This window comes from Podarcis erhardii (genome assembly GCF_964252035.2).
Source record: "Podarcis erhardii genome assembly, chromosome: 2".
Classification (NCBI taxonomy): domain Eukaryota; kingdom Metazoa; phylum Chordata; class Lepidosauria; order Squamata; family Lacertidae; genus Podarcis; species Podarcis erhardii.
In genome coordinates, this window is record NC_138498.1 from 112,909,498 (window position 1) to 112,936,948 (window position 27,451).

The following is a 27,451-nucleotide window of genomic DNA, read 5'->3' on the forward strand; positions in this document are numbered from 1 at the left end:
TGACCCGGAAACTACAACTAATCCAGAATGCAGTAGCTCAACTGGTGACTGGGAGCAGCCACCAAGACCACATAACACTGGTCTTGAAAGACCTACATTGGCTCCCAGTACGTTTCCGAGCACAATTCAAAGTGTTGGCGCTGACCTTTAAAGCCCTAAACAGCCTCAGTCCAGTATATCTGAAGGAGCGTCTCCACCCCCATCATTCAGCCCAGACACAGAGGTCCAGCGCCGAGGGCTTTCTGGCGGTTCCCTCATTGTGAGAAGCCAAGTTACAGGGAACCAGGCAGAGGGCCTTCTCGGTAGTGGCGCCCGCCCTGTGGAATGCCATACCAAAAGATGTCAAAGAGAAAAACAACTACCAGACTTTTTGACGACATCTGAAGGCAGTCCTGTTTAGGGAAGCTTCTAATATTTGATGCATTACTGTATTTTAATATTGTGTTGGAAGCCGCCCAGAGTGGCTGGGGAAACCCAGCCATATGGGCGGGGATAAATAATAAAGTATTATTATTATTATAGCTGTTCCCATGCCCACAATCTAATTCCGTTTCCAGCTTTTCTCCATCTTGGGTCCCCAGTTGTCATTGGGCTGCACTTCCCATCAACCCTAGCTAGCAGGACCAGTGGTATTTCTAAATTTGCATTTATGCTTTTGAATTATGGTGCTGGAGGAGACTCTTGAGAGTGCCATGGACTGCAAGAAGATCAAACCTCTCCATTCTGAAGGAAATCAGCCCTGAGTGCTCACTGGAAGGACAGATCCTGAAGCTGAGGCTCCAATACTTTGGCCACCTCATGAGAAGAGAAGACTCCTTGGAAAGGACCCTGATATTGGGAAAGATGGAGGGCCCAAGGAGAAGGGGACGACAGAGGACAAGATGGTGGGACAGTGTTCTCGAAGCTACCAGCATGAGTTTGACCAAACTGTGGGAGGCAGTGGAAGACAGGAGTGCCTGGCGTTCTCTGGTCCATGGGGTCACGAAGAGTCGGACACGACTAAACGACTAAACAACAACAACAATGATCATTTTGTGCAAATATGTGTCCTCATCTGGGGTGAAGAGTTTTCTCTCTTTCGGCGATGCTCGGGTGTGTGTGTGTGTGTGTGTCACCCTCTCCAAGAATGTGGTGGTGAGATCAGCTTGAAGAGCTTTGCAATTGAAAAAGTGGAAGGCAGGGAAAGTGCAAAACTCCCCTCTCTTGCCTTAGGCTTCTAGCATTCATGTCATAGCCGCTTTATCATACAAAATGAGCAGAACACAAGAAGAGGCTGCTGGATCATCTTCGCCCAGTATCCTTTTCTGACAGCGGCTAACCAGATGCCCGTTGGAAGCCAGCAAGCAGGACCTGAGCCCAAGAGCCCTCTCCGCTCCTCTGGTTTCCATGCTGTCCATGGAGCTGTCCATGGAGGTGCAGGTCAATTCTGTGTCCAGGGCAGCTGTTTATCAGCTCCATCTGGTACGTAGACCCTACGTAGACCCTATCTGCCTGCGGACTGTCTCGCCAGAGTGGTGCATGCTCTAGTTATCTCCCACTTGGACTACTGCAATGCGCTCTACGTGGTGCTACCTTTGAAGGTGACCCGGAAACTACAACTAATCCAGAATGCGGCAGCTAGACTGCTGACTGGGAGTGGCCACCGAGACCATATACCACCGTCTTGAAAGACCTACATTGGCTCCCAGTACGTTTCCGAGCACAATTCAAAGTGTCTGTGCTGACCTTTAAAGCCCTAAATGGCCTCGGTCCAGTATATCTGAAGGAGCGTCTCCACCCCCATCGTTCTACCCGGACACTGAGGTCCAGCTCCAAGGGCCTTCTGGCGGTTCCCTTACTGTGAGAAGCCAAGTTACAGGGAACCAGGCAGAGGGCTTTCTCGGTAGTGGCACCCGCCCTGTGGAAAGCCCTTCCTTAAGATGTGAAGGAAATAAGCAGCTATCTTATCTTTAAAAGACAGCCCTGTTTAGGGAAGTTTTTAATATTTAATGCTGTATTGTTGTAACACTCGATTGGGAGCTGCCTAGAGTGGCCTGGGAAACTCAGCCAGATGGGTGGGGTATAAATGATAAATTATTATTATTATTATTATTATTATTATTATTATTATTATATTTCTAGAAACTGCTATTCAGAAGCATTCAGAGCTCAGCCATCATGGCAAGTAGCCATCAATAGCCTTGTCCTCCATAAATTTGTCCCATCCTCTTTTAAGGAGAGGGAAACAGCAGACTCACTCTAGCCAGGCAGAAGTTCAGGGACTCTCTTACACCAGATCTCCAGGGAGAAATATTCTTGCACACATTTTCAATAGGTCCTTCGGATGTTTGCAATGACTTGGAGAGGGGTGGAAGACATGCCTGTGGTTGACCATAGCCAGAGGCCAAAGTGGACTTAGGTGCTGAAATCCCAAAGGAGCAGAAAAGACTATTTATGTATGTGACCACAGGCTGCACAGATGTTACTGGCCCAAAGATGGAGAGAAGGTAAAGTTCCTACCAGAGAAGAATGGCAAATGAAGTTGATGGACTACACTGAAAAGTCTTCTGACTGGAAGAGTCAGAAATCAGGAAGACCAAAATTTTAACAAGGGATGGGGAAAATTTATAACTTATCTTAAAGACTACTGTGAACAGTTAAAATCGTTAGTAGTATTGGAATATCACTTGTGGTTTAAGGTTGATTCTGAGCATAAAGGAAGAAGTAAAGGGTTTGGATTGTCATAAAAAAATGCGGGAGGAACTGATTAATAATAGGGGAGAATGGAAGTCCAGGAGATTCCTTGGAATCTTGCTTTATGATTTATGTTTGCTATATCTCTGCAAATTTTAAGTTGAAAAATCAAATACCGTAAATTGTTTTTTTTTTAAGTGGGCTGAGCAACAAATGTAAATTCATAGGTTGGTATATTTATAGGACTGTAGAGTTGGAAGAGACCACAAGGATCATCTCATCCAACCCCCTGCGATGCAGGAATCTTTTGCCAAAACTGAACCATTATTGTGCAGCCGGCTGGTTTCTGCACACTCTGACATCCCCATCCAGGTAAGCGGAAAGCATTATTGGAGCGCAGAGATGCAGCCCAGCCACTCCAGGAGAGTGAGAACCAGGGTTCGTGAGAACCAAGCCATGGTCTGGGAAGAGGACCAGTTAGAGAGGCCTTTGGGGGGCTGCCTTTAGCTTCCCCCCTGATCCTGAGGTTCCCCTACCCCCAGTGTGCACAACCACAGCCTAAACCACCTGCCGACCTTGCAGTTCACAGACCCTCACTGGAAATAAGCAACGCCCACAGCTGCGGTCGGGTGTGCAAGTCTGGTCCAAGTGGCGTTCCACCTCCCATCTCTTCTTACCTATTTGTAAGATGGATGCTGTGAGAAGCAAGGCAGCGGCAGCTCTCCCGGCCATAGTCCCGAAATATTCACAACGGAGGCAACTGGAAGGTAGACGGGTAGAAAATGACACCTCTTGAGGAGCTGCGAAAAACGCCAGGCACAGATCTGTTGCTACACGGGCTGGAGCTGAATCATGACAGCCCTATATATTGCAGTGGCAGTCCTCTGTCACAACCTCGGTGTCTTCGAGCTGACAGTGGGTGGAGATTAGTTTATTGTACCAGACACACCCTTTTCATCTTGGTGTTGAGTTCTGCCGTGGCCAAGCATGTGATGAGACACCCTCCCTCAGTAGGTGTGCATCACATGAGCGTTGGAGATGTTTTTTTGCCAACCTCAAGCAGGTTTTTTTTTTTTTTTTTTTGGCATGTTCTGGATTGTTTTACAACTTCTGCTTTTCTTCTGTGCTATAATTAACAATGTGCAGAGCACATCTCCCCGTCTTGTGAAACCGTCACGGTTTGCCAGAGTTTCCACGCTCGTCTCGAGTTTTGGTACGGACAGTGATTTAAGTAAGCACAGGTGTGAATTATTTATGTCTTTTTAAAAGGTTTTTGTTTATACTTTTCAAATTTATACATTTCATTAGTTTTACAATCATTTCAAAGCATGACTTCCTTTCCCCCTCTTTCGGGGGTTCCTTAAATTTATTTTTTAAAAATATCTTCTGCATATCCAAATTCATTTAATTTGCTCATTTCATTATCTACTTTAAATTTATACTCTTGTGAAACGGCAGGTTATTGCAATAATCCTGCCAATGTTTTTATCTGTTTGCAATTTATCTGTAAATATTCAATAAACCATTTCCATTCTTTTATTATGTTATCTTGATTTCTTATTCTTCCGGTTAAGTTTCGCCATTTCTGTGTATTCCACAAGTTTTTGTGTCCATTCTTCCTTTGCTGGGACTTCTGCTTCTTTCCATTTCGGGGTGAGTAGCATTCTTGCCACGGTAGTCGCATATATAAATAAATTTATATGCAGTTTAGCTAGTACTGTCCCTATATTTCCCACAAGATTATTTATGTCTTAGTACATCCTTTGCCAACCTCAGAACACCCACAGCCATAACCCCCTCCCCAACCGTCTCGTTTTAACCGGGACATCCCAGAAAAAAGAAGCTTCTGTTTGGATCCCAGAATGCCGTGTTTAAGACTGGCACCCTGGCGCGATTCAGCAGGGTTGCGCCCAATCCTGCTGACGAGTGTCAGAGCGCCTTCTGGGATCACTCTGACATTGCCAGGGACTTGCCAGGATGAAGCCCCTTTGCCCTGCCACATCCCTTTGACTATTGGGATGGCGCGATGGGCCTCTCAAAGGGACACCCCAGAGTGCCTCTGCGGGCCTTGCGGAGGGGGAACAGGCTAGATTTGGGACACAAAATGGCAGAACGTATGCCCACAGCTCCCATCAGACCCAGTCAATATGTTCTCAGCACAGACTGGAAGAGCTCAAGGCTTGGACTTGGGGATCGAGGGAGATTCCTCTCGTGTGGGTCCCAGCATGGAAGACTTCATGAAGACTGTGAGGAGACTAGGTTTTGGGGAAATGGGTGAAGGGCGTTGTATGTGAACTGAGAGGAATAAAATCTGTGCCAAAGGAGTGACTATTTCAGTTTGTTTTTTATGTGGGCACGACTAATTAGCCACTTCTCATAACCCTCATTATTTTGGGCCTAAAAGCAACAAAGGCTTGTGACATCTTATTGCCCAATCCAAGTGACTCCCACAGCTGGGCAGACACCTCTCAGGTTAGCGACAGAGCCAAGCAACACCCAAACTATTGGGGTGTTTGAACTACAGCAGGGCTGAATATGCCCCCTGTACATTTTTGTAGAGCCATCCCGTCCCCCTCATAAAAGGAAGCATCAGGTGTGTGAGGTAGGTTTGAAAAATGAAAATCTTTGCAGAGGGTGGTAGTGGAGGCAGCCATTTTCTGCAGGTGCCCCAAGCATAGCTGCCAACTTTTCTCTTTTCTTCTGAGGAATCCTATTCGTAATAAGGGAAATTCCCTTAAAAAAGGGGAAACGTTGACAGCTATGGCCCCAAGAGGCATCTGGGAGGCCAAAATGAGAATAGGAAGCTGGACTAGATGGGCATTTGCAGGCCCTCCAAGTGCCCCCATTTTCCAGGGACAGTCCTGAATTTACAGAGGCCATCCCAGTTTCTGCTTTGATCCCAGAACGTTCCACTTTTCCTCAGGACTTTCCTATTTTCATCGGAGAAATGTTGGAGGGTATGGAGTTATGAGGCCCCCAAGCCAAGGAGATAACTGTACAACCTGCCCTGTTTGTTAACGTTTAATGTTTTATTATGTTTTTATATATGTTGGAAGCTGCCCAGAATGTCTGTGGCAACCCAGTCAGATGGGCAGAGTATAAATTGAATAATAATAATAATAATAATAATACAATGGTACCTTGGTTTTCAAACATAATCTGTTCTGGAAGACCGTTGGAGTTGTGGGATGTTCAAAAACTTAAAACTCAATACAGAAGTGTCAATACAGTACAGAAAACTCAATACGGAAGCCTCAATGCAATACGGAAAACTCAATACGGAAGCCGCAAAGCATGTCCGACTTCCGAAAAGTGTTCAAAAAATGAAGCACTTACTTCCAGGTTTACGGCGTTTGAAAACCGAAATGTTTGTCAACAGAAAACCAAGGTACCACTGTAATAATAATAATAATAGGATAGGATAGGATACCCCTATTTTCATGGGAGAAATGTTGGAGGGTATGCCTTTGGCAGAGATCTTCTTATGTTCTGCCTTTGGCAGAGATCTTCTTACGTTATTTTACCAGCAAAATCCACACCCAAGGCCGAATTTCCTGGTACCTCCAAGTTTCTCAATCTGATCAATTTTCCCCGCTGACAACGGTACCTCCATCTTGTTTGTGTCCGACTTTTTCTGACGCCAAACTGGGACACACATCTTCCTGGATGTGTTCCTAGACAAGTCACATGACCCACACCTTGCTCCCACTTTTTTTGTGGGGGTGGGGACCAAGAGTGCAGCAGAACAGTGTGTGAGATTGTGGCACCCAAAATGGCCGCCGAGATCTCGCGTAAAAAAACCTGGAGGTCCCTTTCTCCCCGGGACACTTGGAAGGTGTGCATCCACTGCGGGCATCAAGCTTCATCTTCATGGTGTTGCTGTAAGAATAAAATGGGGAGTGGGAGAACCACTGAAGGAAAGGTGGGCTATAAAGGGATTCATTGGTAAAAGTTGCTGAGAGGTCCGGGAAGATAAAACAGGACTGCATTTGCTTTTCCTCCCAGCTAAGATGGCCGACAAGAGTGATCAACACAGCTTTGATCCCCAATCTGGGCTATAAGCCAGGCTGAAAAGGGGTTAGATAAACTGTCACTCAGGAAATCCTGCTTCGGACAGACATCACTCTCTCAAGCATCTTGCTTTAAAAGGGGAGATAAGGGAACACCCAATAATGGGAGAAAATCCTGGGATGCAGGTAAGGGTTTTGTTGGGACTTCTGGTCGGCGCCAGCGTCTTAATGGCGGTCCTTGCTTCGAGCTCCGAAGCAGGACTGCTCCGTGAGTTCGGGTCTGACCCGCTACGGCGAGCGGGGGACCCCTAAAATCACAGGCGCTGAAGCCTGTGAACAAGGAGATTCGGTGGGCACCTTTGCGCCCCCCGGTATCGCAAAAGAGTCTTTTTAAAGGCTCCGGAGCGGCATCGGGTGTGAGCGCGGTGCTGAGGATCGCAACCCAGCTCGCGGAGCGAAGCCGCGTCGCCATTGACGGAGAGCGCCGATTCCTTCCTGAAACTACCGATTGGCAACAATACCCGTGAGTAAGAACTGCAAAACAAATTGAATGGGACTTTTAAATTAAGAAGATTTGGCTGAAAACGGGAAAGGCAAAAATTAAGGAAGTCAGCCTCCCGGAACTGCACGACTGACGCAGCAATGAAAAGAGCAAGCTGTATTTAAAGGGAACGCTTTTTGAACTTTGCTAAACCTGACATTGAAAGGGTCTTCCCCCCACTGAGCGGGAGAAGGGGGGAAGGAAAAATTGACTTAATTTAACCCGCTAGAAGAAGAAAGTTGTGAACGGGAAACTCTCCGCTGCCGATACCTCTGACCAGGCTGCCTGAGCGGTGAGCGCCTAGAAACGAACTGTCAAAAAAGAGAGGACTGTGGATACAAAGTAAGACTTTACTTGAAATATAATAACGGGACTTTACTTGGCAGAATCTGATTTCAAATTGCAACAAAGTGGGACTTTGGGTTGGACTTTATTTCTTTGGGACCTTGCATGGCTATTTGCTTTCCTGTTTCTTTGTTATTCCTGCCTGGATACAATTTCTCCCTCTAGAGGACTAAAAGAGAGACTGCTGTATTGAGGTAAAGAAGTGGGATTTTCCATTTGCAACCTTCCTGTGTGAACGACCTTGAGTTATGAGCACTCCACTGGATGAAATATCAACAAGAAGCAAAACAAAACAGGCTCAAAAGCAGGCTCAGAAAAGAAGCTCCATATCAGGAGCAGCAGCTGCACAGGAAAAAGTAACAACAGCATCAATGGATTCTATGACACAGGCACTGCTCAGAATAAACCAATCTTTAGAAGCACTCACTAAGCAATCTACAGAGAACTCTAAGAAATTGACAGAATTGACAACAAGATTGGATTTGAACACAACGACAATATCATCTAATACAGACTCTATAAATCGTCTAATTCAAGAAAGTACGGAAACAAGGAAAATAGCCGAGATCGCTAAGAGCACTGCCGAGGAAACTAAGGGAAAATTTGCGCCCATTGCAAAGAAGGTACATGAACATGATGCAACTTTGGCTCTTATGGAATTGGAGAGGAAAGGCAAGAATTTGAAATTGAGATTGGTACCAGAAGAGGAAGAGGGCAACCTTGGGGAATTTCTCACAGATAAGTTTCAAGAATTTTGGACTGACGAATTAGGAGGAGAAGAAGATGAATTTGTAATAACTACAGCTTTCCGGATTGGCAGGAAGCAAGGCAAGAAACCAAGGGATTGCTTAATCACTTTGAGATCCAAGGAAGAAAGAGACAAAATACTGAACCTACACTTCCAGAAGGCTCTGATTATTAAGAATTCTCAAATACAGATTTTTAAAGATATTCCTAAATATTTTTTGGAGGTGAGGACTCAATTCAAAGATTTAGTGGATTTATTGAAACAAAACAACACTCCATTCAGGTGGGAGTTCCCACAAGGGTTGTCCTTTAATTTTAAAGGGAAGAAAATCAAAATAAAAACAATTCAAGATAAAGAACATTTTTGGGAGAGAAATTTTGAAGACTTTCAGAAAGGAACTGTGAGTGAGAGAGAAATACCGGATATTGCAAACCTATCATTTGGATTGACCCCAGCACCGACCGATCAGGAACAAGAACTTGGAGCAGTCGGTGGAAAAGATACCCAGTAACAAAAATGTCTCTGCAACTTCTGAGTTGGAACTGCAATGGTCTTAACCATCCCCGAAAAAGGGCCCAAGTGTTTCATATATTAAAGAAAGAATATTTAGACATAATATGCTTGCAAGAAACCCATATTGCCAGAATACACAGGAAACTTTTGACAAATAAGAGATTAGGACTGGAATTTATTTCCTCAGATAAAGTTAAGAAAAGAGGAGTGGTGATTTATGTCAAGGAAAAATTGGAACCAAAAATGATCTTTAAGGATGAACAAGGAAGATTTCTGGCAGTGGAAATTCAAACTCAAGGAGAAAAAATTCTGATTGTAGGAATTTATGCACCTAATGAGGGGAAGGCTGAGTTTTTCAAGAAGTTGCATGAGACATTAATGGATTTTATGGACTATAAAATTATAATGATGGGTGATATGAATGGAGTTGTCTCCACAAATATGGATAAAGCTCAAAGACAAGTAATTTCTAAGGATGGGAGACTACCAAAGACTTTCTTCGAACTGACTGATACAATGGACTTGATTGACATTTGGAGAACAAGGAACCCTCTGGAAAGAGAGGGGATCTTTTTCTCTGAAGCAAAAATGACATGGACCAGGATTGACCAAATATGGATTTCTAGCAATCTGGCACCAAGGGTTAAAAAAACAGAAATCTGCCCAAAAACTTGCTCCGACCATAATGCAGTAAAGATGGAAATGAAATTGACAACAGCTGGGACCTTCAGATGGAGAATGAATGACACCCTTTTTAGAGATGAAGCAATTTATAAAAAGGCCCAAAAGACTTTGAAAGACTACTTCGAAATAAACCTAGGAACAGATGTGGAAAGAAGAATAATATGGGATGCAAGCAAGGCCGTGATGCGTGGTTTTCTAATCCAGCAGAATTCGATAAAAAGGAAACAACAGAATGAGAAGAAAGAAAAAATTTGGAAACAAATGAAAGAAGGAGAGAAGAAACTGAGATCAAAACCTAAATCCCAGGAGATTTTAAGAGAAATAAAGTATTACCAGACCCAATACATGGAATTGATGAACCAAGAAATAGAATGGAAAATAAAACAAATGAGGCAAAAAACTTTTGAATCAGCAGATAAATGTGGGAAACTGCTGTCATGGCAACTGAAAAAGAGACAAAAGTTGAATACGGTGACATTTCTCGAGGTAGAGGGAAAATCTATAAATAAACCAAATGAAATTAGTAATTGTTTTCAAAGTTTCTTTAAGAAATTGTATGCACAAGGGCCAAAAGATGAACAAGAGATAGAAGAATTTATTAAAAAACATGGACTGTCAAAGATCTCGGAAAAAAATAAAAGGATTTTAAATGAGAAAATTACGAACCAGGAAATAGAGGGTGCCATCCAGAATATGCAATTGGGAAAATCACCAGGACCAGACGGACTGACGGCGAGATACTATAAAGCAATGAAGGAATGGCTAATACAACCATTGAAAGAAGTTTGCAACCAAATTTTGGAGGGGAAAAAGGCTCCCGAATCGTGGAAAGAAGCATTTATCTCACTTATACCGAAGACAGAAACTGAGAAACACCAAGTTAAGAACTATCGCCCTATATCACTCTTAAATGTGGATTATAAAATTTTTGCAGACATTTTAGCAAAAAGATTTTAAAAAGTGTTGTTGGAGGAGATTCATAAGGACCAAACAGGCTTTCTCCCAGGGAGACATATGTCAGATAATGTAAGGAACATTATAGATATTTTGGAACTATTGGAGACTGATATAAATAGAAAAGCAGTTTTGATTTTTGTGGACGCGGAGAAAGCCTTTGACAATATTTCTTGGAGCTTCATGAAGAGGAATCTCCATGGGATGGGGGTAGGCCAAAATTTTGAAAACGGTATAGGTGCAATATACTCTGAGCAAAAAGCTAAATTAATTGTGAATGGTGTGGTTATGGACGAGATCCCAATAGAAAAAGGGACACGACAGGGTTGCCCAATATCCCCTCTATTGTTCATATCGGTCCTGGAGGCATTGTTCAATATGATTAGAAGGGACCAGCTGGTTGAAGGAATACACCTCGGAGCTAAACATTATAAGTTAAGAGCATTTGCAGATGACCTAGTTTTGACTTTGCAGCAGCCAGAAGCCAGCACAAAAAGAGTTTTAGAACTAATTGAAATATTTGGTCAAGTGGCTGGTTTTAAATTAAATAAACAGAAGACAAAGGTGCTGGAAAAAAATCTAACGATGGGGGAAAGGGATAGTTTTCAAAGGGAAACTGGTTTGGAAATAACAAAAAAGGTAAAATATCTGGGGGTGAATTAAACATCTAAAAATGTGAATTTGTTTAAAGACAATTATGAGAAATGTTGGCTGGAAGTTAAGAAAGATTTTGACGTGTGGTCTAGGTTGAGACTATCCTTGTTAGGCCGAATTGCCGTTATTAAGATGAATGTATTGCCGAGATTGTTGTTTTTGTTTCAGACACTGCAAGTTCTAGATAGGATGGACTGTTTCGAGAAGTGGCAGAAAGATATATCCAAATTTGTCTGGCAGGGCAAAAAGCCCAGAATAAAATTTAAGATTTTAACTGATGCAAAAGATAGGGGGGGGGTTTGCTCTGCCGGACTTAAGACTTTACTACGAAGCAGCAGCTTTCTGCTGGTTGAAGCAATGGCTACTTCTTGAAGACACAGACGTTTTAGATTTGGAAGGGTGTGATGATAATTTTGGCTGGCATGCATATTTGTGGTATGACAGGGCAAAGGTTTATAAGGGCTTTAAAAATCATATTGTCGGGAAAGCTTTGTATAATGTTTGGAATCGATATAAGGATTTGTTGGAAAATAAAACACCCAGATGGTTGTCACCAATGGAAGCTAGAGCGGTGAAAAAACTTAACATGGATTCTAATTGGCCAAAATATTGTGAAATTATAGAATATGACGGTGAAAAAGTTAAATTACAGAGCTTCGAGAAACTAAAATCCAAAGTTCGAGACTGGTTACATTATTATCAGATAAATGAGACTTTTAAGCAGGACGGGAAACTGGGATTTCAGAAGGAGAGGTCAAAATTGGAAACAGAATTGTTGGAGACCAATACTAAGAATTTGTCTAAAATGTATAATTTGTTGCTGAAATGGAATACACAGGATGAGGCGGTTAAATCAGCTATGATCAAATGGGCACAAGACTTAGGTCATGATATTATGTTCGCTGACTGGGAACAGTTATGGACCACAGGCCTTAAATTTACGGCATGTAGTGCCTTGAAAGAAAACATAATGAAAATGATCTATAGGTGGTACATGACCCCAGTCAAGCTTGCAAAGATATACCATTTGCCCAATAATAAATGCTGGAAATGTAACGAATGTGAAGGAACTTTCTATCATCTTTGGTGGACCTGCCCAAAGGTTAAAGCCTACTGGAAAATGATCTATAATGAAATTAAGAAAATCCTTAAGTGGACATTTGCAAAGAAACCGGAGGCTTTTCTCTTGGGCATGGTCGGCCAATTGGTACCAAAGAAAGATAGGACTTTTTTCATGTATGCAACTACAGCAGCAAGAATTCTCCTGGCAAAGTATTGGAAGATGCAAGAATTACCTACTCTGGAAGAATGGCAGACGAAGGTGACTGAATTTATGGGACTGGCAGAGATGACCGGCAGAATCCGTGATCAGAGGAGAGAGACAGTGGAAGAGGACTGGAAAAAATTTAAAATATATCTTAAGAACTGTTGCAAAATCTCAGACTGATAAAATGTCAAGGGGTAAGAAACAGAGAATTATAGCTGTAAATATTTAAGTCAAGAGAACCTTGAGGGAAATTAAATATAGAAATGGAATGAAGGATTGCTAAAAAATTTGAAACAAGGGTGCAGTGAAGGGGAGGCATGGGGAAGTCATGTGTTGTTTGTGAATGTTTTTATTTGTGTGTTTTTTGTTTATGAAAATTAATAAATTTTTTTTTTTTTTTTAAAGGTAAGGGTTTTGTTTTGTTTTTTAAAGAAAAAGTTGGCTCACAACAGCCAAGAGTTATACGTCACCAGGAAAGAATAAATGCTTCACCAAAACGAGAACAACTATTTGAGTAAAATTTACCTGTGCTGATTTACAGGGCTTTTTTGTGGCAGTGCTCACAGGTTCAGAGTATCAGAACCTCTTCCTTTTTGCTGCCCATGGCAGCCTTTATGTGCTGGCAACTACGACAGTCATCAACATATGAGTACCAGGACCTCATTTTGTTTTTATTTATCAAAAATAGCACTGCTATTTTTTACATATAGATGTGACTTCAGAGGCACCGGGAGGAATTTAACATCAGGTTGCTAGAAATGTTCACCTGCGTGAGTATTTCAGCATTCCCCGATAGCAGTATCTCTCCTTTTCTCCCACCCACCCCATTCTGTTCTGAGGGGGTGAGGTTCTGCCGACCCCCTCCAAGATAATTTGGGGAGGTGCGGGTGAATGGGGGGGGGGAGAGATCTGGGGGAAAGCCTTGTGGCTCTAGCAGACCCCCTCATGTGAGTTTCCACCAACAGGACCAATTAGTTGAACCTGGCCCAGTTGTTGTTGTTTAGCCGTTGAGTTGTGTCCGCCTCTTCGTGACCCCATGGACCAGAGCACGCCAGGCACTCCTGTCTTCCACGGCCTCCTGCAGTTTGGTCAAACTCATGCTGGTAGCGTTGAAAACACTATCCAACCATCTCGTCCTCTGTCATCCCCTTCTCCCCCTGTGCCCTCAATCTTTCCCAACATCAGGGTCTTTTCCAGGGAGTCTTCTCTTCTCATGAGGTGGCCAAAGTATTGGAGCCTCAGCTTCAGGATCTGTCCTTCCAGTGAGCACTCAGGGCTGATTTCCTTCAGAATGGAGAGGTTTCATCTTCTTGAAGTCCATGGGACTCTCAAGAGTCTCCTCCAGCACCATAATTCAAAAGCATCAATTCTTTGGCGATCAGCCTTCTTTATGGTCCAGCTCTCACTTCCATACATCACTACTGGGAAAACCATAGCTTTAACTATACGGATCTTTGTTGGCAAGGCGATGTCTCTGCTTTTTAAGATGCTGTCTAGGTTTGTCATTGCTTTTCTCCCAAGAAACAGGCGTCTTTTAATTTCGTGATTGCTGTCACCATCTGCAGTGATCATGGAGCCCAAGAAAGTAAAATTTCTCACTGCCTCCATTTCTTCCCCTTCCATTTGCCAGGAAGTGATGGGACCAGTGGCCATGATCTTCATTTTTTTGATGTTGAGCTTCAGACCTGGCCCATTTACTATAATTTAAATGGAAAAACAGTCGTACCTTGGTTCTGGAACGCCTTGAGACTCGAACGTTTTGCCTTCCAAACGCCGCAAACCCAGAAGTGAGCGTTCCGGTTTGTGAACGTTTTTTGGAAGCCGAATGTCTGACACAGCTTCTGATTGGCTGCAGGAAGCTCCTGCATCCAACCGGAAGCCGCGCCTTAGTTCTCGAACATTTTTGGAAGTCGAATGGATGGATTCCATTTGAGAACCAAGGTACGACTGTAAATCTCATGTGAGCTTCTGGCTTGTGTGCCTGCCCACTCCAGCTGTGTTCTCCCTTCTTGTGGTACACACACACACACACACACACACACACATGGGCTCCAGCCGCGGGTTCTCTCTGAGGCCTCTGCAAATGCTGGGAGCCAAGCTAATTGTGATTGCGGAAGAGGACCCTGAGCCCCCATCCAAACAACGACTATCATCAGCGCAGGTAAGGGGGGGGGGGAATCACATTTTCATTTTGTACTGTTTTATTGATTTCATTTTATGGATCAATGGCCTCGTTAGATAGTAAAATTCATGTAAAATTGCTGTTTTAGGGGGCGCTTTTCATCATCTGGTTCCTGTTTTGGTGTGTTTCGTTTGTTAATTGAGTCCCTCGCTGCTAATCAGAAGCTTCCTGTTGAGTTTGCCAGCTGTTGAGTCCCGAGCACCCACACAACACAGAAGTTATATTTGGAGGTTTTGTTTTTGCTAGTTTTTTGCGTTTTGGTTTGTGTGGCTTTTTCGGTTTTTTGACTGTGACTTGTTCTTCATTTTATGGGACTGACTTGTGACTTCGCTTTTGTGACTGTGGCTTGTGACTTCATTTTTGTGACTGTGTGGAACCCAGTTTAGCTACTGGCTGGTTGTGTGACTGCAGAAATGGATAAAAGCCCCCCATCCCAACTGACTATCATCAGTACATGTAAGGAAAAAAAATGTTAATTTTTTCCATCTAAAATACTGCCTTATTTATTTTATAGTACAGTACATTGATTAGTGCCTTCATTTTATGGATCAATGGTCTCGTTAGACAGTAAAATTTGTGTTAAATTGCTGTTTTAGGTGGTGTTTTTCATCGTCTGGAACGGATCAATCCACTTTCCGTTACTGTCAATGGGAAAGTCCGCTTCAGGTTAAGAATGCTTCAGGTTAAGAACGGACTTCTGGAACCAATTAAGAACCGTATTTTTTGCTCTATAAGACTCACTTTTTCCCTCCTAAAAAGTAAGGGGAAATGTGTGTGCGTCTTATGGAGCGAATGCAGGCTGCGCAGCTATCCCAGAAGCCAGAACAGCAAGAGGGATTGCTGCTTTCACTGCGCAGCGATCCCTCTTGCTGTTCTGGCTTCTGGGATTCAGAATATTTTTTTCTTTCCTTTCCTCCTCCAGAAACTAGGTGCGTCTTGTGGTCTGGTGCATCTTATAGAGCGAAAAATATGGTACTTAACCTGAGGTACCACTGTATAAATAAAACCAGCAGTTCAAAATATACGTTATTTTTAAATGGAAAGCTGCCTATTAAAATGCACGTCAATCTTATTTTTAAAAATTTGTTTTTAAAATTTGTATATTCTTCTTTATTGTCAAAACCTCTAAGCAGTTCTTATGGGAAAAATTTGTCCTCACAAAATTGCAAACATTTGCTATGCTATGTGGCAAAATCTCATTGGGTGACTCTGAAAGATCCCGCCTCATTCTTATGGTTCTGTGAGCTGGCCTTGGACGGAACCTCTTTCAAATGGAGGACTGCCAGTTCTGGAAATTAGAGGAACACCCTCTGCAAAGCAAGACAAGCTGGCCACCCTCTCCTTCCATGGTGTCCAAAGCCATGGTGTCTCTCCTGTGATTGTCACAGTCACCGGACCGAGCAACACCTGGTGCAATCATATCACCTGCTTGGTATTTGGCAGGCAGTTGTTGCGATGCTGCAAGAGGCAAAAAATTGCAGCCAGTGCCAGATTTAGGTATAAGCTAAACAAGCTATAGCTTTTGGCCCCCCCCCCCAAAAAAAAAAAATTGAAGGAAAAAAAACTTGGATGTACATTTCCAAAATATAAGATAAAAAACAAATACGGTGGTACCTCGGGTTACAAACACCTCGGGTTACAAACACTTCGAGTTACAGACTCCGCTAACCCAGAAGTAGTACCTCGGGTTAAGAACTTTACCTCAGGATGAGAACAGAAATCGTGTGGCGGCAGTGGGAGGTCCCATTAGCTAAAGTGGTTCCTCAGGTTAAGAATGGTTTCAGGTTAAGAACGGACGTCCGGAACGAATCAAGTTGATAACCAGAGGTACCACTGTAAAATAAAACCTACATACAGCAACAGTGTTTTGTGTTGTGTAGGCTCCTATGATGTAAGTACAGTGGTACCTCGGTTTAAGAACAGTCCTGTTTATGAATGATTCGGTTTGAGAACTTTACCTCGGTCTAAGAATGGAATCTAAACGGTGGAAGGGCAGCGGCAGGAAGCCTCATTAGGGAAAGCGCACCTCAGTTTAAAAACGGTTTCAGTTTAAGAACGGACTTCCGGAACGGATGAAGTTTGTAAACCGAGGTACCACTGTAATGGGCCCCACCTGCTGGCCTGCTCCCTAAAATATCACTTTGTTTTATATACCTATTGGGTCCATAAATTACCATGTAGCATAAATTCAACACAAAAAACAGTGAGAATTTGTTGTTAACAAAGGACAGGGCCCCATTACCTTCAGTAGCTTAGGGCCACATCAAACTTAAATCCGGCCCTGATTGCAGCAGGTGCATGACCCTAGTGATACTGTCTAGTGAAGCCCATCTGAATCGGCACCACGGCTCTCCCCTGCCTTTATTCTCCCAACAGTCCTGGAAGGCAGGTGAGGCCAAGAGAAAGCCAATGGTCCAAGGTTACCCCGTGAGCTTCAAGAACCCAGGTTTCCCTCTGCCCAGCCCAACATGGGTGCTGACTCTGTATAGAGAGGGTTAGGGATCATTCCTCAGAAATCAGGCAGACCAAAAGTTTAAGAAGGAATGGGGAAAATTTAATAAATTATCTTAAAGACCATTGTAGTTAAAACCATTAGTAGGATCAGAATATCGCTTGTAGTTTAATGGTGGATTTTTGGATACAATGGAGAGATAAAAGATCTGGATTATTATAAAAGATGCAGGAGGAAATGATTAACAGTAGTACACACAAAGGGGAGGGGGAGAAGTCCAAGAGATTCCTTGGAAGACTTTTAGAAGACATCTGAAGGCAGCCCTGTTTAGGGAAGCTTTTAATATTTGATGCATTACTGTATTTTAATATTTCGTTGGAAGCCACCCAGAGTGGCTGGGGAAGCCCAGCCAGATGGGCGGGGTATAACTAATAAATGATTATTAATAATAATATTATTGGAATCTACTTTTTATGTTGTATGTTGGATATATGTGACTGCAAAGTTTCAACCTGAAAAACCAAATATATAAATTTCTTTTTAGAAGAAGAAGAAGAAGAAGAAGAAGAAGAAGAAGAAGAAGAAGAAGAAGAAGGAGGAGGAGGAGGAGGAGGAGGAGGAGGAGGAGTGTGGTGGAGTCTCCTTCTTTGGAGGTCTTTAAGCAGAGGCTTGACAACCATATGTCAGGAGTGCTCTGATGGTGTTTCCTGCTTGGCAGGGGGTTGGACTCGATGGCCCTTGTGGTCTCTTCCAACTCTATGATTCTATGATTCTAAGAAGAAGAAGAAGAAGAAGAAGAAGGGATTATTTATTAGGCCTTAGGGCTGCATTACACCCTGGGTGAATCTTCCACTTGTGGGTGGAACCAGAGGTCAAAGCAGGGAGGGCAACAAGCGTAAAATGTTGCCTTTGTCTAGTAGACTAGTTTCTACATGCACTCGCACACAGAGGCGTAGTTAGGGGTTGGCAAAACTGGCCTCTTTTAGGGTGGTGTGCTCAAAAAAACCACCCCACAATTCTGTTTCCAGTTATCTGTTTCGGGATGTCGGGAATAGAGGGCAAAAGGGGCTTCAGTTCTCCCAATACGTTGGGGCAGGGGGCACCCCCCCCTCAGTATTGAGGGGGCTGCCACCCGCCGCCACAGGGCGCCCTCCGTGAGCCCAGGAGCCAGGTAGCAGCTGAGACAAGTGATATCTTTGCTTTGCTCATCCCAGCATCCACCTGGGAGCCCGGTAGCTGGGTGGCGGCTAGGACCAACAAGTGTGAAGATTGCCCTCCATGCATCCTGCCCCCGCCTGGCACATGCTGGGCGGCATCACGTGAAGCGTCATGTGATGCATCACGTGGCCGCACCCCCTCAATGGGGGGGGGCAAGTCAGCGCTCCCAATCTGTGTAAGGTTGTGTGTTTAGCCAAGAGCTGGGAGTTGAGCAGTAGGAGAAATAGGCCTTTTCTGCAGAGGCGCTCTATATGTGAAATGCCTGGCACCTTCATTATACAGTGGTACCTCGGGTTAAATACTTAATTCATTCCGGAGGTCTGTTCTTAACCTGAAACTGTTCTTAACCTGAAGCACCACTTTAGCTCATGGGGCCTCCTGCTGCTGCCGCGCCGCCGGAGCATGATTTCTGTTCTCATCCTGAAGCAAAGTTCTTAACCTGAAGCACTATTTCTGGGTTAGCGGAGTTTGTAACCTGAAGCGTATGTAACCTGAAGTGTATGTAACCTGTGTATCTTTAGCCGCCAAGTGAAAACATTTCTTCCCAGCCAAGCCTTGGGCTGATTAATATTCTACAGCCTTTTAAATGTGTTTGTGAGAAAGGGTGGGGGGGGGCTTATTGTTTTGTTTTTATTGTTTAAATTCTCCACTTGTGTTTTCGCCTTGTGTTTTCTCCTGTGAACTGCCCTGAGATCTTGCGACGAAGTGCCGTATATAAATCTAATACATAAATATATAAGATAATAATAGAAACGGCAAGGCGGTATGAAGGCTAACTGCTGGCGTGTACTGTGTGTGTCGTAAAGCACCATTACTGTCATGGCAAGATCAAAGTGGGAGAAAATATTTTTTTCAGGAGGGGGGCACCCAGGGGAGCCTAGCTGCACCCCTGCTTGCCCAGATTTCTCTCTAACCTCCATCCAGGCAAGGAAGAGGCAGGATCAGAGTGAAAGGACAAAGTCCAGGCAGGCAGAAACACTAAGGATGGTGAAAAGGCAGAGGGGAAGGGGAGCGGCTAGGGAAGGGGTGTGGCCTCAGGACTGTCTTAAAGGCCAGACACACTCCAACTCCCATCATTACTGAGCTCAGTGAGTAAGCAATTTGATTCAGGTCTCAGCTGAAGCCAAATGTACCAGTCACCTTTTCTGAAACAATATGCAGGCTGAAACACAGCTGTCCTTTGAAATTTGCACTTACCTACCTTTTTGTAGGTGCCTGCCAACGCTGATTCCATAAACTCAACCCCAGTGCCCGTTACCTGACCCCACCCTACAAAAAGCATTATTCAGAAAAATCACAGACACACAAAATGCATTGTGTTGGGGAAAACTGGCAAAAATGTGTACATCAGTCAAAATCACATCTGGAAATATGTGTGTGTGTGTGTGTCTGTGTGTTTGTTGGGAGGAATTTGTGTCAAATGTTGGTGAATTTTCGTGAGGATTTCTTTTACACACACACACACACACAAAAGACCCACAAATTGCTGCAGAAATGTGGAGAATCAAATTTAAGATTGCAAAAATTATGAACCGAGGGAACAAGAACCAGCTGGTTCTTCCACCTATTCCCTGGAGCATTGGCTGTGCAAATAAAAAGTTTTACTCCAGCTATGCCAATCAATATCCCTTGGTCAAGGGATTCACATTTCTGTGTCGCCTCTGCTTTTGAACCCCTGAATTCCACCTGCAGTTCTGTCGAAGCTCCCTTGCTGAAATAGCTTTCTAGGCACATGGCATCGTGCCAACTTGGTTTCTTAACAGAACTGATGGGGTGTATCTAAGTGCCTAAGTATCTAATAGGGATGCAGGTGGTGCTGTGGTCTAAACCACTATGATTGGAAGGTCAGTGGTTCGAATCCCAGCGACGGGGTGAGCTCTCATTGCTCGGTCCCTGCTCCTGCCAATGTAGCAGTTCGAAAGCACATCAAAGTGCAAGTAGATAAATAGGTACCGCTCCAGCGGGAAGGTAAACGGTGTTTCCGTGCACTGCTGTGGTTCGCCAGAAGCGGCTTAGTCATGCTGGCCACATGACCCGGAAAAACTGTTGGCGGACAAACGCCGGCTCCCTCGGCCAGTAAAGCGAGATGAGTGCCACAACCCAAGTCTTGTTCACGACTGGACTTAACTGTCAGGGGTCCTTTACCTTTAAGTATCTAATATCTGAATACCTACCTGAACCTTCGTAGTGATCCGTGGAAAAATGAAGGAAACCCTTTGTTTTGTTCTGGGGAGTTCCTACAGGCCTCTCCCTCCATTGAAACAATGATTCAGAAATGTGGAAGGATAACATTGTAGTGTTGCATTTCCACAGTTCTCTTAATCCATCCTGGACAGGGCTTTCCTTTTTTCTTTTCTTTTTTGCAAGGCACTACTTTGTGCAGTTAGGGACGCAGGTGGCTAAACCACCTGAGGTTAAACCACAGAGCCTAGGACTTGCCGATCAGAAGGTCAGCTGTTTGAATCCCTGTGACGGGGTGAGCTCCCGTTGCTCGGTCCCTGCTCCTGCCAATCTAGCAGTTCGAAAGCACGTCAAAGTGCAAGTAGATAAATAGGTACCACTCCGGCGGGAAGGTAAATGGGGTTTCCGTGCACTGCTCTGGTTCGCCAGAAGCGGCTTAGTCATGCTGGCCACATGACCAGCTCCCTCTGTACGCCGGCTCCCTCGGCCAGTAAAGCGAGATGAGCGCCCCAACCCCAGAGTCGGCCATGACTGGACCTAATGGTCAGGGGTCCCTTTACCTTTACCTTACTTTATGCAGTTATATATTAACACACCCAATTTGTAGCCACGGTCTACATCTGAGATGTTGGCTAACTTTAGTTTCACAGGGTTTTCCTCCTTTTCTTTTCAGAGTCTCTAAGGTCCACTGATGGGCTTCGAAATCACGATCGCCTGACATTTACTACCATTGCTCTATTAAGCACACTTTGGCCACTTCCAGGCTGCTGCTGTTTTGCAGGTGGGATTAAGGGCATGAGACGGATGGTTCAAGGCCATAGACCCATCTAGTCCAGCACCTTCTTCCCACTGTTTTCGTAGCAGAACAGGACATGTGACCCATGAAAAAGTCTGGCATGCACCTATTTTCAACAGAACAACAACTCCTACCTCTATGGAAATAAGAAAAGCCTTCTGGAATAAGCCAAAGGCCCATCTAGGTCTGCACGTACTGTCCCTGTGAGGACAAGGTGCATATTATTAATATTTTTAATTGCTCTGGGTGGCTTCCAGCAAAATTTAAAACACCACAAAGCATCAAACATTAATAATTTCCCAATTAGGGGACGCCAAAAGACCCTCAGAGCTGCAGCTCAGTGTCTGGGTTGAATGACGGGGGGGGGGGGGTAGAGACACTCCTTCAGGTATTCTGAGCCAAGGCCATTTAGGGCTTTAAAGGTCAGCACTAACACTTTGAATTGTGCTTGGAAACGTACTGGGAACCAATGTTATTTGATCCTGGCAGCCGCTCCCGGCAGTCACGAGTCTGGCAGCCGCATTCTAAATTAATTGTGGTTTCCAAGTCACTTGGTAAATCTACCAAAGAATGGGGGGGGGGGATGGGATTAAGGGGTTTTCACTGGATGACAAAGGGCATGTGTGCTGTGTCCCATTGGTGGTGGCACTTCGCCCTTCTTATGACAGGAAATGCTTTACCAGGGGGACACACACAAAAATAAAAAAAATTTAAAGGGGGGGGTCCAAAGAGGGTGAGTTCCCGGGGTGGGGAGTGAAAAACGTCCCTGTTTCCATCTGAGGAATGTTGGAGGGTCTGTTTGATGTGTAACTTCAAATTTTGCTTTGCAAATACATAAGGGGTATTGCCCTCCAGTTTTAACTCACAGATTCTGGAGAGATCATTATTTCAGATATTATCTCAGCTATGGGGTTGCTGCTGCTTGTTTTTGTTTGTTTGTGGTGTTGTTCTAGCAATGATGTAACCGAGCCCAGCTTGTCACATTTGCTCCCCTTGATGCAGCTGGGTGAATGTTTCTAGAAACAATACCTGCCCTCCGAAAGGTCTTTGTTCTGTCTCAGGGAGTATCACCTGTCGCTACAAGAAGTTTTTACAATGGCTTAACAGGTGACTCAGTGGTGTTCCCCGCCTGCCTGCTGAAAGGCTTTGATGGGAACGACGGCACTGTCGGCCACCCCCTGAATAAGAATGAGAAGCATCTTTGTTATAATTTCAATGGCCGAATCCACTTCAGGAGGAGAGGTGTGCAGGGCCGGCTCAAGACATTTTGCTGCTTGAGGCAAAGCAGAAAATAAAATAATAATAATAATAATAATAATAATAATAATAATAATAATAATAATATAATAATAATAATAATACAATTTATTTATACCCTGCCCTCCCCAGCCAAGACAGGGCTCAGGGCGGCTGACACCAGGTATAAAAACAATTGATTGAAATACAACTTAAAAACAAGATTAAAATATGACATTAAAACATTAAAATACAGCCTCATTTCATAAGAACTCAAATCAAAAAGTTTTTTTTTGGTGGAAATAGGAGTGCCATCACAGAAAGAGAAAGGAAAAAGAAAGAGGGGGAGGGAATCAAATTGGCTCCAAGCCAAAGGCCAGGAGGAACAACTCTGTCTTACAGGCCCTGTGGAAAGAAATCAGATCCTGCAGGGCTCTGGTCTCATGAGGCAGAGCGTTCCACCAGGCCGGAGCCAGTGCTGAGAAGGCCCTGCTCTGGTTGAGGCTAATCTGACTTCCTTAGGGCCCGGGACCTCTAGGGTGTTGCTATTTACGGACCTTAAGGTCCTCTGTGGGGCATACCGGGGCATACCCCCTTGCCACTGCCTCTTCCTCTCCTGCTCCATCCCCCTTGCCTCTTCCTGAGGCGACTGGGAAGATGGTTCAGGGAAGCCCCGGCACTCTGAAGGGAGCAAAATGGAGGCCGGAGAGGAGCAGGTGGTGGTGACTGGCATGCTACTGGGAACGCTGAACCTGCCATGGTTTCCAGCTGTCTCCTGCCTGCCACCTGAGGCAATTGTCTCACCAAGGCTGGGGGGTGGGGAAGGACATGAGATCTCCAGACCATCATGTCATAGAAGGTGGGTATTTATCCTTCCCATCAGGGAGCTGACAGGGCAAGCCGGTTGTCCGGAGGTCAGAGAAAGAAGAGAGGGACACTTGGTTGGCGTGCAGCTAGCTTTCTTATTAAGGAAATCAGGACAAAGAACACACAGAGACTTCTAAAGAGTAATCCTGCCTTAATGAAGCAGTTCTTTGGGCTGACGTGTCTCTCTCCTCTTCCACTCCCTAGCCCTTTGTGTCCGGCCCCTCCCTCTGTGCTCTTCTTCTATACGGCAAGCCCCAAGGGATTCGCTCTGTGTCTGCCTGGCCCTGGCAACATGCAATAAATGCCTCACTCTAAAGAGGAGATGGGGCCAGCAAGCTGCCAGCAGAGAAGCCCTCAGAGTGGTCCTGGGCGAGAACTGCAGGCTCTACCTCCCCTCTGTCATCGCTGTTGGCGCCTTCATCCAAACTAGAAACCCCTTCATGCTGTCTTGTCTCTTCACTATCCTCCAAGGGTCCTGCATCTACCACTTCCCAGCTCATTCCCTCCTCTGAGTTGTGGCCAGTGTCCCTCCATCAGTTCCCAGGCTCGAAATCCTTCTCCTCTGTGCCTTCCCTGGGGGTGGGGGGCTCTTGGTTGGGTCGATTTCCCTGCTCTTCCTCATCCAACCAGTCCCTGACACTTCCAGGCTTGAAGTCTAACTCAGCAGCTAAAAGGGCTTGCAGAGTCTGCTTTCATTGTCCTGCCTCTAATCCCCATTGTTACGGAAAAATCTAGGTGTGAGGCTGCTCAGTCACCCAACTCATTGGGCAGAGCCCGCAGGTCCCTGCGGAATGAAGGAGTCCAGCTACTGTTGTAAACAAAAATTGTCCTTTTCCCTTTTGGTAAGAGAGAATAACAGAGGCCAACCAGAGAATATTGAGAAGCAAAGCAGCTAGTAAGCTTGATCTTTATTGATCTGTTGCAACAGGGTGCTCCCCTCACCCGCAGGAGAGGAGGAGGAACCCAGAACAATGGCGCGCAAGGCCTTATAAAGTCTTTTGAAATTGCCACCCTGTAGATCAAGACCGCCCCCAGAAACATCATACATACATCACAGAAGGGGTGTAACCTATGACCACCCCTCATATACATCATACCTACATCACAGAAAAGGCGGTCTAAAACAGAAATTTGAATGTTGTTTTTCTCCTGTCGTTGTTTATCTCCTGTCTGGCAGGTTACTTGATTGGATTGCCTGGGGAGCCTGGCCAGTCTTTTGTAATGATAAATACTTAGTTCCTAGGCCATGTCACAGGCTCACACCCTATTCAAACACAGACATACCCTTATGTCTGTGAGGAAAGAGACAATGGGGAGGTTTCCCACTTTGACCTTGTAGAGAAAACATTTGCTCAGTTTAGGAATCAAAATGGTTCCAGGTTGGTCTTCCTGTGCTGATCTATGTATGTGCTGTTATGAACATTACCATATATCTAAGACCTCAAAATTCCTATCACACTACCAACCGGAGCAAATAGCTGTAGACCAAAGTTTATTGCGCAACAGGTTCAAAGAGGAATTCTGAACCCCAAGGATGGGGTGACAAAGACTTTTAAAACTTTCCCACCATATCCCAGAATACAGTTCATACAGCATCATTGGTACATCACTGACATGTCACGAAAGGGGTTACCCTAGTTTAACCTTGGCAAACGTGTCCAGACAAGTCCTTGGTACAAGATTAGCATAAGCAGACATGGCAGGGCAAGACTCAGGTATAAGATTAACATAGGCGAACACCACTGAAGTCCCACCACCCAAAGTACAATAGAACTTCCTTTGCATGTCTGGACCCCTTGGCAAGTCTGGTGATGGGATTAAGCTTTCCTTGGCCAGCAATCAGCTGAGCATTTGTCACCTGTGGGCACTTCCTGGAGTCCCTTTTCCTAGGGCAAAATAGCGTTGGAATGGAGGACACTGGCAAAGGAGTGGATTTTATATTATTTTTAAAGCTAGGTAACTTTTCTGAGCTGTCAGGTCGAAAGGATACATTTATGCATAATATTTGTAACATTTAACAACTTTAAAGATGTGCCCATCCCCGTCATTTTCGTAACACCATACTACAGGAATACAGTGGTACCTCGGGTTACATACGCTTCAGGTTACAGACCCAGAAATAGTGCTTCGGGTTAAGAACTTTGCTTCAGGATGAGAACAGAAACCGTGCTCCAGCGGCGCGGCAGCAGCGGGAGGCCTCATTAGCTAAAGTGGTGCTTCAGGTTAAGAACAGTTTCAGGTTAAGAATGGACCTCCGGAATGAATTAAGTACTTAACCCGATGTACCACTGCATGAAAGTATATAAACATCTGTGAAGATCAAAAATTTCGCCAACACAAAATTGATTCGGATAACAACACCAGACCAGAAAGTCATATATTGCACAAAGGTAAAACCCACATTTCTTGTCCTGCCTAATTTTGCTCCTGTTCCATGACATGGGGCCTTTAGAAAAGTGCCCAGAAATGAATGCATTTGAAAAAGGGCTGAAAAAGGCTCCTCACCTCTACAAAATGTACCTTTGCTTCCAAGAGTTGAGTTCTGAGACAAAGAAACCTGGTTCTGCAAGTGTACTATGGGCATCAGCTACGCACAGCACTGATTGTCCGTTAACTGTGATGCCACCATGACTCTCTCCCCCCCCCCCCCGCTTGGAATGGGCTTGCACTTGGAAAAATTAAATGTACACCTGATGCATTTAAAAACACAAACGCAAGGGCCCAGACTGACGGATGAACCAGTGTTTGATTCACGGGTTTGCATATCTGCCGTTTCAGTTGTCAGAACAGAAGAACACTGCTGGAATCAGGAACACACAAGGAATGTGCCCCAAGAATGCATTAGAGATGCCTTAGGAATGCAATTTTTTTTTATTTTTTTTATTTTGGAGGGGGGGAAGGTACAGAAACTGAATCACAGTTCTGCTCAATGGGAATAAACATTAGAACATTAGAGTCCTGCTGAATCAGGCGAACAACCATCTTGTCCAACAACCTGCTCTCACAGCGACCAAACAAAAGCACACACCCCACTTGTGATTCGCAGCAGAAAGAAACAGCAAGTCATCACTGGTGTTTCTCATTCCATGTTCAATCCTTGCGACTCCAAGGAGATCACGGGCACTTCTGTTGTTGTTGATGTTTAGTCCTTAGGCGTGTCGGACTCTTCATGACCCCCTGGACCAGAGCACGCCAGGCACTCCTGTCTTCCACTGCCTCCCACAGTTGGGTCAAACTCATGCTGGTAGCTTCGAGAACACTGTCCAACCATCTCGTCCTCTGTCGTCCCCTTCTCCTTGTGCCCTCAATCTTTCCCAACATCAGGGTCTTTTCCAGGGAGTCTTCTCTTCTCATGAGGTGGCCAAAGTCTTGGAGCCTCAGCTTCAGGATCTGTCCTTCCAGTGAGCACTCAGGTCCGATTTCCTTAAGAATGGATAGGTTTGATCTTCTTGCAGTCCATGGGACTCTCAAGAGTCTCCTCCAGCACCATAATTCAAAAGCATAAATTCTTCGGCGATCGGCCTTCTTTACGGTCCAGCTCTCACTTCCATACATCACTACTGGGAAAACCAAGGCTTTAACAATACGGACCTTTGTTGGCAAAGTGATGTCTCTGCTTTTTAAGATGCTGTCTAGGTTTGTCACTGCTTTTCTCCCAAGAAGCAGGCGTCTTTTAATTTCATGACTGCTGTCACCATCTGCAGTGATCACGGGCACTTCTAGATTGCCATTATTTTTTGGTGGTTTCAATCACATATTTCAGGCTTCAGAGTAATAGTTAATCAAAAGGTCTTGCACAGCAAACCCTCTTCCCTCCAAATTTTACCCTTTTTTGCAGACAAGAAAGTGGTGGGAAAGTGGAAAGAGTTGGCCTTAAGAATATTTCAACTTGCCTTAAGAATATTTCAACAAAAATTGATGTTGATAGATTGGACTCCACAATGCTGAGACTGGTTAATCCTTCACCAGGGCTAGAGAAATTATTACTTTATTGAGGACGGAAAACACTGTGTGTGGCCCAGCAATCTTTTGGGCACACTATGGAGTTTTAACTCCTTGCTTTACAGATACAGATAGGTAGCCGTGTTGGTCTGCCATGGTCAAAACAAAATAATAAAAAAATTCCTTCC

General features: G+C 44.5%; 1 protein-coding gene and 1 long non-coding RNA gene across 3 annotated transcripts in view; one reads left to right on the forward strand and one right to left on the reverse strand.

Moving 5' to 3' along the window:
* Positions 1-27,451, forward strand: part of LOC309337478 — a 169,338-nt gene that overhangs the window by 34,833 nt on the left and 107,054 nt on the right. The window lies entirely within an intron of this gene.
* The window catches only part of LOC309337290 (uncharacterized protein), a 61,797-nt gene that overhangs the window by 3,795 nt on the left and 30,551 nt on the right, over positions 1-27,451 (reverse strand). For both annotated transcript variants that reach the window (XM_081854072.1, XM_081854073.1), the window contains exon 4: positions 3,351-3,433. In XM_081854072.1, coding sequence (XP_081710198.1) covers positions 3,351-3,405 — 55 coding nt within the window. In that variant the 5' untranslated portion in view covers positions 3,406-3,433. The remainder of the gene's footprint in view (positions 1-3,350; positions 3,434-27,451) is intronic.